Source organism: Chelonia mydas, chromosome 6 (genome assembly GCF_015237465.2).
Source record: "Chelonia mydas isolate rCheMyd1 chromosome 6, rCheMyd1.pri.v2, whole genome shotgun sequence".
Classification (NCBI taxonomy): domain Eukaryota; kingdom Metazoa; phylum Chordata; order Testudines; family Cheloniidae; genus Chelonia; species Chelonia mydas.
Window position 1 is genome coordinate 52,376,928 of NC_051246.2, and position 16,406 is coordinate 52,393,333.

Here is a 16,406-nt window from a genome sequence, read left to right on the forward strand (position 1 = left end):
CTACCAGAACCTGTTGTAAACACTAAAACCACATCATTTCCATGGACAATTGAAATCATTATTCAACATCAATCTATTCAATATCAATCTAGCTAGTAATAAAATTATTTATATTAGTATTTCAGACAAACATCTATATGAGACAGGATCTCTGAAATTAGTCCTCCTTTTTAAGGGATGCCCAATGTATGAGTCAAACTCACAAATTATACACCATTAAATGAGTAGGAAATAATTATCAAAGCTTTCACTTGTTTGGAGATCATTATCTCGATGCTGCTTTCACCACACTGATCAGTTTTATACTGATGTAACGCCATGAACTTCAATGGAATTATTCATCCTGGATTTACATCATCCTAAATGAGATCTGAATCCACTCAGTACCTCTTTTGTAGCAATACAGAGAAGCCAAAAACACAGTGCTTATTTCTGTCAAAGTGAATCTAACTTTGTTACGTGTTTCTGCTAATGTAGTCATAACTGTCAACCAAGGTTCTTAAGTAGCAACAATCTACAGCCTAATGAAAACACATGGAAACCAGTCAGGGGTCCCTCAGCCAGCAGGTAAGTCTGACACACCAAAGGTCCAGAATGCCTAGTGCTTACTGCTCTGTACTATCGTGCAGAAGATGCTCTTTCCTATGTAGTCTTCTTTGCTATAGGTCACTGATCGGCAAATACAGCAGGGGACAGCCTTATCGTTTGTAGCTAGCAGCCTTACCTCTATCTTGCCATGGACTAGTAGAAGATGATCATCTCACGGTAGAGATGCTGACCATAGGCGGTGCCAAGCACTCCCCAGCCTATTAGGAAGCAGTGTCAGTAGAATGCGTGGACGAAAGGAGAAGAATATTAAGGCCTAGATTCTCAGCTTTGCTCAGTATTTGCTAGGTGCTGCTGAGGGTGTCAGGAGGTCACAGCTGTGGCTCCCTGTTCCGGAGGCTGGTTCTATGCCTGCTATGCCCTGAGCATAGTGTAAAGCAGTGTTAGGGCTGCTAAAAGCACAGCTGCTGTTTATGGCCCCCAGGCCAATGCACCAGCTGAGAATATTTGGACCACGGTAGCACTCTCTGGCCACATTGTCTCTCTTCTTCCATGTCCTCATTATGGTCCTTATTCTTGGATCCCCAGTTCTGTGGCTACAGGGAGATCTGCTAGCTTACTGCCCCCCCAATACCACTGGCTATATCAAAGAAAAGAATATAAATTGTAAAACTGTAAATCTAGGGGTCAGTGACAGCATGTGGTGAATGGTAATAGCTCTGCTGAAAACCATCAGACAGGCAAATGCACCATGCGTCGAGAGCCTTGGACTCACTTAGTTACACTCTAGTATTGACCTGGGTTCTTATGTCACTGCCTGAGACTGGAGCACATCCCTTTGGAATATGCCCTTGAGCAGATTGATAAGAATCAGCTGTGCACCAAATAAAGCCAAATGCAGCCATGGTGCAAATAAATGAAATAAATAATACCAATGCAAAAGCAAACTCAAGTCCAAACAGTTGTACATTATTGAAAGAAATAACAACACTCAAACCTTCTGTTGTTTTTATTAAAGCATTCAGGTTCTTACTACACACAACAAATAGTTTATTGATATAATCTAAATTAATAAAATAGTTGAACAACTCTTTAGATTTATATTTGTATAGAAATGATCTGTGGAGCATCTCACCTTCAAACAGTGCTGCTTGAAAACAGCTATTCATCAGAATTTATGGAAAGAATTGTTTGGGGCTAGATGTTGCACTTTTCATTCTCAGGGGAGAGGGGGAGATTTCCATGCAAAAGAACCATTTTCTCTCCTGCACAAAGCTTAAAGCTTTGGAGACTCTGACTGACTCTTCATCTCCTGTGTCCTTCCTTATGTCTACATTGGAAACTATTGTCTAAACAGAGTAACTAGAAAAGATGGGAAGAAAAATCAATTGCACAATCCTAGTCTGCGAGTGTCAAAGTCATAATGTCTCTTTACACAACAAGTCGTTACTGCATTTCCAGTTATGAGAATCCATTATCACAATGTATTTGTTCCCCAACTCTCGCCTACATGGCTGATAATGTCAGTTATTGTCAATACGCCTTTGCTAATAGAAGTCAGCCTATTTGCTATTGCTTGTAGTTTAGATTCTATGTAGCACTGTCTGAAAAGGGCCTATGCTGTGATCTTTCCCCTCCCAGTTTAGACAAAGCACATAGTTTGAGTGATTATCTCCTCATTGCAGCTATGCATTTGTGCCACCCATAAGATACCTCTTGATGACTATGAGGCATGTCCTGGCTATATCATCCCATTTATCTTAGTCCACTCATAGATGTCCTGCTCACACACTATGTCTGAGTTGATGAGGAGGTATCTGTCTCCGACACAAAAATGTTTCTGGCAAGCAGCACATTTGAAGCATTCCAGGTGATATACTTTGTCCTTCACTCGCATAGTCATCTCATAGGCCCGGATTCGCTTGTCACAGGAAGCACAAAGGCCATCTTGGCCAAAGAGTCTAAAACAACAACAACAAAGAGTTATGCAAAGTTTCCTTGGAGAAAAGGCAGGGTAGGGGGAAAGAGAGAGAGAACTGAAACAAAGAAGTGCACAACATCGGCTTTTTGCCACATTTAACATTGCACTGTAAGATATATAGAAGTTTAAACATTTGCTTGATGAAATCCAATGAGCAGGGACACTCAAAACTTTCCAGCATCAGTGGCATCCAGCAGTGGTGACCTGCCAAGAACCCAAGGGCGTCACCTATTTTTTAAAAGAATATCCTTGTTTGTTGTGATCAAAGTAAGAGTCTAATTCTGAAAGGCAATGAACAACTTCAATGGGATTTGAACCTCTCTAGATCAGACCATGAATTCAAACCACCCTAATACTTTCTTTCCACTCTTAATACTTGATTTCACTTGTATCTTTCCTAATCAATCAATAGAAATTACCTGCTGATTGATAAACCTTGCCATTGCTCAGTTTTGTCCCCACTATGCTGCAGGCTATGTTTTAGGATTCTGTAGGGTATCTGAGATTCTTTTAAATTCAAATATCAGAGGGGTAGCTGTGTTAGTCTGTATCCACAAAAACAACGAGGAGTCCAGTGGCCCCTTAAAGGCTAGCAGATTTGTTTGGGCATAAGCTTCTGTGGGTTTTTTACCCACGAAAGTTTATGCCCAAATAAATCTGTTAGTCTTTAAGGGGCCACTGGACTTCTCATTGTTTTTAAACTCAAATGTTTCTCTACTCATGAAAGCACTCCTGCTGGGTTTCAGCAGCTGGACTCTATGACCCTCTAGAAATCCATTTTAGCCCGAAGGATTTTATGATCTGGATTGCTCTTTAAGTCATATTAAGAAACCTTATTGAGACCATAATTATTGGGTTGTCTATTGAAAGGACCCTTTAACGTATGCACAACATGTTTATCCCTCTCACAAATGCACTACTTTCAGCTGGAACACTATGACCTATTCAGCTGTGTGTCATAATGTAATGTCATCCTCTACTGTAGGCTGCAGCTTGCAGAGTTTAAAAACCCTATAATTAATACATAAACAGAAAACATCTTATTATTTTTAATAAGGGAGAAATTCAGAAATATTATTTGTCTGAAATATTTGCTTGTGTGTTTAAGTTCTCTGCTTTGCTGCATTAATTTTAGAACTAGTGAGTCCATTTCCCATATTTTTACTATGTTTATCATAGGCTGTGCCTGCTTCAAGTAACCTACTAGGTTTGAAAGACAAAAAACCTATTAGACTCAGATCTCTGAAGGAAAAAGAAATAATTTCTCTTGTCCACCAGGAGATGTCGCTGTTCACTTCTGCCTAATGAAAGTAATACTAATATTTTATAAAGGTTGTGAAATGCTTCATTTCTGAAAACAGGCAGTCTCATTATACAGAAAACACATTAATTTTGTTCCCATGGCCTGTTATTCTTCCATTAAAAAGTTAATAAATATTTGGCAAGTGCACATGGGACTGGATTAATGTTAGAATGTTTCATATAATGGAGATGTACAGTTTAAGCCATTATTGGGGCCCAACCTCCAGTCTCTAGCAAAACTCCCATTGGAAAAGCTATGGGATAAATTTACTAGGAACTCTACTCTCTCCCCCTCCCAATTACCTACACTCTTAAAGGAAGTTTTGTGTAAGGAATATCAGGTTCAATATAAAACTAGACCCTAAAAAGCTGGGGGAGGGGGGTAAATGTGGAGTTCCTACTTATTCCATGCCACCAGCTCCTAGAGCACAAAGAATACATTATAACAAATGATGTAGAAGGAGAAATACACTTTAATTGTAATAAAGAACACACAGGTTCTTTGTTATCAAGGTATTGAGAAATAATATATTAAACTTTAACTCATCTGCTTTGTCAAAATTTATAAGTAGAAAGATGGGCAAGGATCTACTAATGCAAAAATTGTAACAGGTGCTCTTATAGGATCAGATTCAGGAAGACACTAAAGCAAATGCTTAAATCCATTCTATTCAGGACAATGCTTAGGCATGTGCTTTTAACTTTATGCACATGCTTAAATTACATTGATTTCAAGTTCTCCTGAACTGGGCCATAATTATTATAATAAATGTAAACAGCACCATGCCTTTCAGCCTGAAGGGTCCTAGAGAACTTTAAAAACTGATGCTCAAACCACAGTTATTGCAAGCAAAACACCCCTCTTCCCAAACATTGAGAGTAGCAAAGCAAAACATCTCTTCCCAAGTGGTATTATTGTAGTGTTGAAGAGGGAATTTGGCTAGGCACCAGGATACCTTGTTCTTACAAAAGTGGCAGAAGATCTTTCATATGTACTCATCCTTTAGGCCTCTGTTACTACATACATTGCATCAGAAAGGCAACACCTGCAGAAGTACAACTCCTCTAAAACCATGCTGGGGCATTGGCTCATTACTAACTCAGAGGGAAGAGTGGCACTTACTGACTCTTCAGCACCTACTCAAGGTGTCCTCATGCAAGTGCTAACACAGCTCAGCTCTGCTTAGCTTCCCAGATCAGCAAGCACACTTAGCAAAAGGTGGTGCAACCACTGTGACTACCCTCACAATTTATATTTTAGGAATAAATTATTCAGTATAATCTCATCATGGATTCTTATGCTGCAACATCATTAGGGATCCTAGCTTCATTCTAAATACCTCAATAAATCTGAATTTACAGAAAGCAAGCAAGTTAGGAGAGGCTAGTATAGGGTAGGAAGGCTCTGTACCTGAGATAGTCCCTCCTGCAGAGTTTCCTGCCCAGTTTATAGTACAATCGTCTCCCCACCTCTCCAAGCCGGCATCCACATAAGTCACAGCTGAGGCAGTCCTCGTGCCAGTACTGATCGATGGCTTTCAGGAAATAACGGTCCCCAATGTTCTGCTGACAACCTCCACATGTCAGCAGTGAAGGGGGGATTTGGAGCACTTCATCCACTGGTTCCCTGAGAGAATGAAACAATTGTTGGAGAAGGGAAAGCCCTTTAAACTCAACCAAACAAGCAAAAAACCAAACCAGCTGCCTAATTAGAATAGGAATTATTGCCAGATTATTCTCCCATTGAAATCAATGGCAGCCCCCTTCACCTCCTTTTTATCAATGGGAGCAGGAGTAGGCTTTTTTCATTTGTTTTAAAAACAGAACAGCCTAATATTTAGGAAATCACCTAAGGTGGCTAAAACATTGTTAATTCTTTGTTTCTTCTTGTGCAAAGACTGCGGTGCAAACATGACAATCTGTACAACACCGCTAGCTGTTCATTGCAGTAAACACATTTAACATGTTGTAAATGAATTGTCTGTATATGTGTACTACTGCCCTCTACTGAAGAGAATAAAAATGTCCCAACTATAAGTCATAGTCACCACACTGCTATAAAATAAGCAAGATTGTAAAAATGAATAAATACAACAGGCGAGACTCTGGCCCCATGGAATTCAATGGAAGTTTTGCTCTTGACTTCAGTGGTGCCAGAATTTCACCCAACCTTACTACAATACTTTTTTCCTCCTGGTCAACGCAACCAAGAGCCTGATTCTGATCTCACTTACACTGGTTTTACACCTGTATAACTGCACTGACTTCAAGGAGTTACTCCTGATTTATACACATGTGGATGAGAGGAGACTCAGGTCCCAAAACCGTATTGTGGTAGTACCTTAAGGGTTTTTTTTGGAGCAAATATTCATCCACAGTATTTTGTTCCTATACCAGTCTGACATCTCATCATTTTTAAACAAGAAAAAGAAGGAATGGATCTACTAATACAGGGGATGAAGCCATAATTTTCTGCAAATACACTTTAAGAAAGTCTCACTGTTGCCTGTTCGCATCACTTTGCAAGTTCTGCCAGAAACACTACTGGCAAAACATTAAAAGAATGACCTATGGGCTTAATCCTGTAAGGTGCTGAGTACCCTGGCCTTGATCCAGCAAAGCACGTAGGGCCTTATGCAATGCTCATTGAAGTCACTGGAAATATGACTCCACTGGATTAGACCCTTAAGCACATGCTTAATTTTAAGCATGTGACTCGTCACATTGAATTCAACTACTCAGATGCACATGTTTAAGTGCATTCCTGAATCAGAGCCAGAGCCCTCAACAGCTGGTAGAATCTAGCCCAGTATTGTTAAGTACCTTATTCAGTTACCGAAATCACAATCTGTGGACAATTTGCTTTTATTACATGCTGCAACTGGACTGGTGAGGGCAGAATGTAACTACACTGCCAGAAGGAAATCTGGCTGTTTAGCATTTTCAACAGGCCAGGGAAACGAACATTTTTCTACCACCTTCACTTATTGGAGAAAATAGTTTCCTAGTCAAAAGTTACTTTCTTCAGTGTCTGAAAAATGTACAGTGCTCCAGAACTTCCATCCTAACAACTGCAGTTCTTACTTAGGCAAAACTCCCTCTGACTTCACAATTCAGTCATAAGATAGCATCTGCTCTTATGCACTTCCATTTTCACTCTTCACAGTTTATATAGCTGTGTCCTAACATTCTTATGACTTGCAGTCCACACCTGCCAGCCCACTATTGCCAGTAAAGTCAATGGGAGTTTCTACATGCAAAGGATCTGACTCTAGAATTTCAAAGCATATACAAGCAGTCCTCAGACTTACGACACAATTGGTTCCTTAAAATTGGGTCGTAAGTCGGAACGTCGTAACTCGGAACCACAATCTACTCCATTGAGGGACTGAGCATTGTAAACTCAAAACCTACAGTCATAAGTCGAATCAGGGTGTCAATGTAGAACCACCGTAAGTGCCGTTTGTTGTAACTCGAACGTCGTAAAGTCAAGGACTGCCTGTACCTCTGTGCCCTGTGCTTTTCATGCCGTGCTACTCATAATACCATCCAAGCACATATATAACTATAAAGGAATGCATGATGTTTCTGTGAGGCTGGCTTGAAAACATCAATGCACTAAACAACACACATAAGCCAAATAATATAAACAGGGCATTATACCCATAGAACAAAGCACTGTGTTTAGCTGCAGTAAATCTTACAGGTCCACATGAATATTTTAGGGATATGAGGAGATAAGGAAGCAGCTTTTCCACAATAAATGCATCCCTTCTTTTGGGAGTTCAGATGTTCACATACATGCACCAATATCAGGAACCATGAGTTAGTTATTTCAAAGCCCAAGTCAGATACTACAGTCTTACACTCTGGCAGATGATCTCTTGAGCTGCTTTCCAGCCCTGCTGGAACCTATGATTCTATGTTTATTTTTAATAGAATTTCTGTTTCATGCATTTGCTTTTTTATGTGCTTGGATTTCATACCCAGCAGTTATTCACTACAACATAAAGTAGGTAAATAAATAAATAAATATTGCTACTACTTTGTAGTTGAAACCTTTAAAAAAGGTACCTAGAAGGTTAAATTACAATTCCTTAAAAATCAATGGGAAATGAGAAAAATGGTAACAAATGCAAAATGTCTGATATGACATATTAACTGCCTTGGACCATGTGTGAGTTATGTTTTACACGTATTAGATTAGGGCTTCAGAAGACAACATTCTTAATGACTTACAGGAAACAAAGCCCAAATTAATTAAATTTATAGGGGGAAATAATATTTTAAGTTTTACATTGAAAACCAGGATTTTACAAGTGTTTTTTTCTCTGTAATATCACAGTGCCTCTGAGACACAGACAAGTGTAATGTGCCTAATGCTGCTCTTGAGATGTACAGCCCTGGAATTCAGTGAAATGACACCACACATTATGGAGCTGAGTTAACACTCCTCTTGCAACTAAGTGCCTGCATGTGCTTGGTGTATGAATGGATGGCTCCAGGAAATCTACTGAAAGAGCCAAATCATAATGCTACCATCAATTACTGAATTTATGTAACCTCATCCACAAAGGTGGCAAATGAGAACAAATTTCTCCTCCCGTGCCCTCTGTGTATCAATTCTTTATATATTTGTGGTCCATGTACAGAACCCCTACCTCTCACACACCACCATTATAATCTTTTGAAAGTTTCAAACTGTGTAGTATGAAAATGTGGAAGTTGTATACCATCAGATAACAGCTCTGACCTTTCAGTCTAGTCAGCTGGTTGGGCAGATTAAACATGGAGCAGAGACTGAAAATAAGTTAAGCTTTGGAAAGTATTATGCACCCGGTATCTCTGTATTATTTTCATCAGCATCACTGAATCTCAAGAAGTGGGGAGGGGGGAATGCACTGATGCTAAGGGTTGTTAGATTTTTTTCAAACAGGAGGTTTATTCTGGCAGGTTTTTCACAAAACCTGAGAAATCTGAAGAATTTATATTCTTGTTTCAACTCAAAATGGGGAACTGGATGTCTCTGGGCTGGTGCTGCCATCCACATGAGTAGCACACTGATATCCACAGAGGTTGCCTAGTTCAGCACCAGCTCAATGAAATCTACTAAACCTCCCCATTACATTACATGCACCAAAGTGACACACTACCAAATCCACCCAGGTTGTAATATTACAATGGCAGCAGGGTTTGGAAGGGGATAGGGGTTGCTCTGGACTTTGTGGCATGCAGGGATATTATTTTGAAGGTAAAAGCAGCCCTAGTATATTTCTGAACCACCTTTTACCAGAAAGAGATCTCCAAAGCATCTCCCTAGAACTGGTGCTTACACAAAATAAAAATAAATAAATAATAACAACAACAACAAATGACTCTTGAAGCTCATAAAGTCCTTTTCAAGCCCATTTGTTGGAGAAGCTCAATATCCATCAAAACACAGAGAGGGGTTAGGAATGAAAAAAGGCCACTTACTCGGAAGGATCGAGGCTTTTCCTCTCGATGGCTGATGACATTGGCAGGGCTTGTTCCTTTGTAGTGTGTCTGTGGTAGGATCTGCCCCCTCTGCCCCTACAAAGGCTATCTGCTCCTGATGCCTTTTCACCAGCTGAGTTTCCCCTCCACCCCCCAATGACATTCACAGGATTTCCTCCTGCAACACCAAAGAGAGAAAGAAATATGGGCTGTTGCTGCTGCTGGGTTATGTCTCCGCAAAGCTGACCCTTAGGATCTAACCTCCCATCCTTGCAATGCTCCTCCTGTTTGCTGCGTGGCTGGGCAGCCCCAGCTGCTGCTGCTGTTCAGATCACTGATGGAAATAGACTGTCTCCGCTGTCACTGCTGCTTACCCTGGAGTCCCCTTTGCTTTGCTTATGCTTTCTGCCTGGACAGCTCTGTACATGCTCTAGACTGAGATAGGTGCATATGCCGCAGATGCAGAGATCAGCATCATCCTTATTATTATTTAGCTCAGCCCCGAGTCTCTGGTTTCATTTCCTTTTTCCTGATCACGATTCAAATACAATAGAAGGAAATCACACTTAAAGAGACAGCTGCCCATTTCTTAACTGGACTCCTGGGGATTTAGCAATACAAACAGCAGCATCACGACTGAGTTGGCTTCTTAAAGGGCCAGTAGCACCCTCGCCACAGAGTCCGTGCTGGGGAGCTGACTTTGCATTTTCACAACCCAGTGCAATTTAAGATTACGATATAGTTTTGCAGCAAGCGAACAAACAGATATGCAGCCTGAAAACGATCTTCTGGGCGTGTATCAAGTACCCAGTACTATTTTTACTAGCACCTTAACCACATATATCACCAAAAGGACTCTAGGGTAATGGTATCTTTCTCTCTCCCTCTCGCTGTGTGTGTGTTCAGTGCTTTGAGGTCCAAGAATAAAAAGCATTATGTAAGAACTAAATATTACTATTATTCTCTACCTAGCTGTGAGCCAGCTAGGTCCAACTCAGCTAGGTCTCTGTCTCTTTTATTCTATGGTTTGATAGTCATCAGGAATCAGCACAATTGATCCTCACCTAGTTCATGATGGGTAATATAGCAAATGTATACCTTATTGCTGTTTGCTGCTAATTAGCTAGAAAAGCTCTGGAGTGAGAGGTTATTGATCTGTAATTAATCATATAAACACTAGAGATGGGAACCTATGTGACCATTTCAGCTATCTTCCCACCCCTTGGCAGTCTTCACCCATTACTCTCCCTCAAGGCAGGATGGTTCTCTGCAGTGCATCCTGGAGAGGATGATTTACACCAGTAAAATTAAACCTACTACTGCAATTATAGCATTTTGCCTTCCTCTGAAGCATTAGGTACTGGGCACTGCTGGAGGCAGGGCACTGGATTAGATGGACCATCTGCTCCAGTAATTGCGATGTAAAAGATCAGAAATAACATATGAGTGAAGAATGAGAGAAATAGTTCACTTATATATTGATTCCCATTTCAGGAATATATTTGGCCTATTTTTATTACCCCAGTCTCATTTTATTAACCCCTTGATCCAGTTCTTTGGTCAATGGGGCAATAACAACTCAAAAACATTAAGGGTCTGATCCAAAATCCAGTGAAGTCAGCTGAAAGACTCCTGTGGACTTCAAGGGGGGTTGGATCAGGCCCTAAGAAATCTCTGAAGCCATCTTTGATCATTAGGAAACACCCATCCATTTTATTTAAATATAATGTGTCCAATACACTTTAAACTTACAGTATGATAGTCACATTCATAATCCAACATTTTTAACTAAAGGAAAAAGCACTTAGTCTTCATCCGCAGGATGGAATGGTGTGATAAATATTTCATGTCAGATAAATTAACTCTATGATCAGGAGCAAAAAGTAAACCTTCCAGAAAGAGAGAATAATTAAACTGCCGGGACTTTACTAAGATGGCTTGAAGGATTAGTAACTGAATTTTAAGGGGGACCAAGAATAAATGTAAGGACTTGCTTTTTAAAACTTTAATTAAAAAAAAAAAGTAAAGCACCAAGGGTTCAATCCTACCAGGAATGGAGCACAGCTATAAGGCCACTGTCTGATCTCCAGTCAGACCAGCTCAGGCCAGGCCTGGAGCTGGCTACTAAACAGAGAGGACTCAGTGAAGTTAATGAGACACCCAACCTGCTTAAAGTGAAGCATGTGCTTAGAGGCTTGGCTGGACTGGGCAAGAGTGCTCAGCACCCTGCAGGACCAAACTGAAAGAAATGTAACATTTTACAATAAATATATTGATCCAAATTTTGGCCTCAGTTAACTTTGTGCAATTACTAGATCCTTAATAAAATGCCAGAGTCAGTGGGGTTGCACAGCAGTAACTGAGCATGGAATTTAGCCCACTGTATCTTCTTATTCTCTACATACTATTGTGCATTTGCACCTGCCTGCATTATGTCCAGCAGTAGGTCATACAACTTTGTAGCTTAATTTTTTTTAATAAAGCATGGATTGGTTGTGAAAATAACCTTATCACTGCATGTGTGAAGTAAAATGTTCTAGATGGGATTGCTCTCAAGGACAGTCAATATTCAAAGTTCTAGCTCCAAAAATCTTTTTCTTTTTTTTTTTCTAATAAATATTATTTATTTATTTAAAAAACCCACAACAGTGCACATATTTACAGGAAGAGCCTATTGGACACAGTCCAGCCGAGGAGAAAAATCACTCAGCGCAAATCTAACAATGGGTAGACAACTTTTGAAAGAAACATTTAGCGTTCAATCCTGCTAGGAATGGAGCACTGCTGTGAGGCCACTGACGTCGGTCAACCACCTCAGGCCAGGCCTGAAGCTGGCCTCCAAGCAGAGAAGGCTCATTGAAGTAAATTGGACACCTACTGTGCTTAAAGTTAAGCACGTGCTTAAAGGTTTTGCTGGACTAGGCAGGAGTACTCAGCACCCTGCAGGATCAAACCTTTAACCAATAAGAACCTCTCCCATCTGGAAATGGCTGAATAAGGTTCAAAGCATCTGGTTAATTAGGCTAAGAAGCTGAAGCAGGCTGTATATGCATTTTAGGTACAGGGTTTGACTTAGGCTTTCAAGATCCTGGGCAAAATGCCTAAAGAAGGTGATATGCTCAGTTGCTTAAGTAGACAGCCTGTGAAAGTGCTGATGGTGTTACATGATTCTTCCAGATACCACCTATGTGCAAGTCTGAGGAAAAGCATGATGACCACCAGAAGAAGAAGCAAAAAGAAAAGGAGTACTTGTGGCACCTTAGAGACTAACCAATTTATTTGAGCATAAGCTTTCGTGAGCTACAGCTCACGATGCATCCGATGAAGTGAGCTGTAGCTCACGAAAGCTTATGCTCAAATAAATTGGTTAGTCTCTAAGGTGCCACAAGTACTCCTTTTCTTTTTGCGAATACAGACTAACACAGCTGTTACTCTGAAAGCAGAAGAAGAAGCTCTCTCAATCTCCCTATTCTCCATGGAGATAAGATGCCAGCAGGAGGTAGGGTGGAGAGAACTGGATACAGAGGAAAAAGCAGATCACTTTGCTGGTGTGGAAGATAACAAATGTTCGTTTCACTGTGCTTAGTGAGAGAGTGCTGCTTGAACTCAATCTAGTTAAACAAACAGTAATCAGGAAATACTGCATGAGGATTAAAGTTGTCATGGTACCTTAAATAGGCTGCACCACAAAGACACAAGGTAACATTAGGCTCCATATGGCAGGTGCAATTTCAAACCAAACCAAAAGAAGGTCACTTTGCAGGCAGCACAGTGGCTGAAGACAAAGGCAAACTGTCAGGAAGAAGTATCCTGCATTGGTGGGCATGCACCAGACTGCAGGATTTGTCTGAGTGGAATTTCCATGAACAGTGCTTAATTTGTGCCAGGGCTTGCCAGGGCTGAGCCCCGGCACCTCTAGGCTTGGCAGTTCATAGTCCTAGCACCTATGGGCTTGCTGCATCAGTTATGAAAGTAAAAATATTGCTTGAGTCCTGGCACCTCTTTCATTACAAATTAAGCACAGCCCATAAGCATCTAAAATAAGTGCCTTCCCCTAAACTTTCAGTGGCTGGATTCAACACCAAATCCCAGTGGATTAACTGACTGAAAGCTGAATAAGGAAGTTCTCACCATCCTAATTAAGAACTGGTTTTCTAGCAGCTCTATTAGGGTGAGGAAAATGCACATAGCAAAGTAATGGATTTTGTGAGACAACTCAATTTTTCCTGACCAGGTTTGTAGACAATAGATACTGATTCTGATGAGAAGGACAGTACTCTAGTGGGCAGAGCAAGAGACTGGGAATCAGGATGGGCTTTTTGCACCATTTGGGCAAGTCATTTAACTAATTGTGCCTCAGTTTCCCCATCTGTAAAATGCTTATCTCCCTCAATGGAATGCAAGTTTAATTAATTCATTTTTCTCTCCTTATGAGGAATGCTACAAAAGTACAGAGTGCTATTAATTGCTAGAGCCTGCAGTGCCTATGTTTCCTGCATGGGGACTAAAAGACAAGTATTATTTATAGTGTAATCTTTTCTTGTCATTGTACCTTTCTCTAGGAGGCCATGTTTTCCAGTGGTGTTTAACACAGCTTTTCATAATCATGGACCGCTTGGAAATCATGAGCAATGAGTGTTGGTTTCAATTAACTTTCATTAAGATGGATGATCCTGTAGACTTGCTCTTGAAGCAAGGCCTAGATCAAATCCAACATTGCTGATTGTATTTATCATGCAGAACATGTGCACTAAAGGGCTGTGAATAAATTGGCTGGCTATGTCAGCATATTTCTCAATGAGAGCATTTTATATAATGTTTCACAGCTCCTATGGAAAGTGTCATCCAAGCAAAGAGCTAAATTAGTGCATTTCCAAAGAACTGCACCCCCGTTGGAATCTGGGGAGCCGTCATTATCCTTGCTTTTGATCTCTCCTTATGCGAGGACTCCCTCTTGTACTATCAGAGCTCAGTCCAGCCAGACCTTAGCATTATTTTAAGGCTGACTATAGCTGAGCATTTCCCATAGATTGCATTGATAATGTGGAACCATTTCAGATCACACCTGTTTATAGACACAAAGGCCAAGAACTAATTTTGTTTCTTTCAACTATAATGGATGAAAATCATTTTGCTTTTTACCTTAAAGTGCAGTTAATGAACCATTAACACAAGAATAGAATCTCATTGACTGTGTGGTGGGTTAGTTGCTAGCCCTCCAGCTATTAGGCCAGAAAGGTTTGGAATCAAAACCATGTCTAGTGGTTAGAGCAAGACTCCAGGCTTCTATTCTTGATTCTGCCACTGTTTCACAATGTGACCTTCGGCAAATCTCCTCACCTTTTGTGCCTCAGTTTCCCCATCTGCAAAGGGGGGAATAAGGGCTTGTATATGTGGTGAGTTACTGAATGGCAAGCCAGGATCTAAATCTACCACACACAGCTTGCTACACAGTAATTCACTGTATGGACGTTGCTACAACTCACTGAAAGTTCCGGACTTCAGTTTAGCATGTGCGGAAAGCTTGTGCACTATAGGTTTACACCCTGGCTTGCTGTGCAGTAATTCACCATGTAGAGAACTCCTTAGATGTATCTGCTTCACATGCGCTGTGTGATAATGATTGTACGGTCCTTGCAGATGCATGGATGAAGGTCCTATAAAAGTGTAAAGCTGCCACTACGGTGCAAGCTGCCATGTGAGAAGTGCAAGCCTTCTGCTAGGAGATTTAACTGAGGTACTTTGTGTCCACCTGTAGTGTCAATTAAAGAACTCAGTTCACTTTATGAAAACTATATGTGACCTACTGCTGAACACATATTGGCAACTCCATTACAGTACTATCCCATTACATTGCAAAGTGCTGATTTGGGATACCTCAAAGGTGAAAGGCAACATACAAAAACATATTCTTTTCCTTTTTTCATTTGCTACCTTTTCAAGGATCTGGAAAGCTCTTTTATCCAATAACTTTGTCTATGTGCACTGCATCTTTCGAAGTGCTGTTTCTTTTATATGCAGGACTCTACACCTTTAAAAAGAGCTAGCTGCTATCATTCTTTTTAAGTTTTCTAGGGATGGAGATGGTGATAGGATGTTAGGGAGGTTTCTCTGAGTGAGGAGAGCAGGATCTAGCCTTAATGGCTTTTGAAACTCTTGGTAAATCATGTATTCAGAGGACTTGAAAAGTCCTGGCCAAGGACACACTTGTCTTTTTTTCAGGATCAACCTTTTCCTTCAACTGAAGAAAACAATGAAGTCTGCAGTTTGGGTGAGGATTGCCCTGGGATTGTGGAGTCTAGACTTTCAGATAAGATGATAAAGTGCAGAAAGAAGACCTAGTGACTAAATGTTTTGCCTTATTTCTTTCAACAGGCAACAAAGATGAAATCAGCCTGCTTTTACAGCCAAAAGAAAGCTTCCATGGCAGGTCACACCACTGATGATGAAAATTAAGTTATAGGCAGCCGGATGAAAGGATGTTTCACTGGAGAAATGTGTAAAGGGTTTTTTTTTCCCCTCTCTTCCTCCCTCTTTTTTTATTGATTTCTCTCGCTCCCATCAAGACTTTGCTGCCTTGCGCACAAGCACAATCCAATTACGTAAGCGCCTTTCTCCACAAGGCTATTGCTCTTCGAAGTCATCCTTTCAAGTAATTTGCACTTTTCCTGTGGTAAGTACTTTCACTCACTTTCTCATGTGCCACTGCCCAGGCACGTGAGTCACAGGGTATGGCTACACTGCAATCAAGAGGTCTGATTGCAGCACTTGTAGACATACATGAGCTAGCTTTGATCTAGCCCCTGTGGGTACATACAGACTCTTGCATACAATTACACCATTAGGGTGTGGACGGAGAGGAGCACTTTCTGGCTAATGGGCACAAAGCTCTTATTTTAGTATTAAGGGTCTGATCCTAAGCCTATTGGAGTCAAGGGATAGATACCCATGGACTACATGGGCTTGGAATCAAGCCTTAAAAGAATTATTGCCCTTAGAAAATGACCACTAAGTGTGAATACAAAATAGTTGGTCTTTCCCAGGTGGAAGGCCCAAGGGAATTATTGGGCAACAAGAAAGTCTGTAGTTCAGTGTCCCCAGG

General features: G+C 40.7%; 1 protein-coding gene across 2 annotated transcripts; it reads right to left on the minus strand.

The window, feature by feature from the left end:
- Nucleotides 1-1,540: 1,540 nt before the first annotated feature.
- Nucleotides 1,541-13,615, minus strand: LMO2 (LIM domain only 2). Of its 2 annotated transcripts, XM_043548732.1 has the most exons (4): nt 13,536-13,615; nt 9,305-9,482; nt 5,241-5,456; nt 1,541-2,507 (listed from the first exon to the last, which is right to left on the minus strand). In XM_043548732.1, the coding sequence occupies exons 2-4, from the start codon at nt 9,343-9,345 to the stop codon at nt 2,288-2,290; spliced, it is 477 nt and encodes a 158-aa protein (XP_043404667.1). In that variant the 5' UTR covers nt 9,346-9,482; nt 13,536-13,615; the 3' UTR covers nt 1,541-2,287. The 2 variants fall into 2 exon arrangements, with proteins under 2 accessions (XP_043404667.1, XP_007068023.2); XM_007067961.4 differs by lacking the exon at nt 13,536-13,615 and having other exon boundaries at nt 9,305-10,290.
- Nucleotides 13,616-16,406: the final 2,791 nt, after the last annotated feature.

Excerpts from the sequence above, each read along its gene's own strand:
- LMO2 (XM_043548732.1), bottom strand. The coding sequence starts at position 9,345 with ATGTCATCAGCCATCGAGAGGAAAAGCCTCGATCCTTCCGA. Across the intron at positions 5,457-9,304 it reads AAAAGCCTCGATCCTTCCGA|GGAACCAGTGGATGAAGTGC; the intron begins GTAAGTGGCCTT and ends TCATTCTCTCAG. Across the intron at positions 2,508-5,240 it reads TGCAGGAGGGACTATCTCAG|ACTCTTTGGCCAAGATGGCC; the intron begins GTACAGAGCCTT and ends TTGTTGTTTTAG.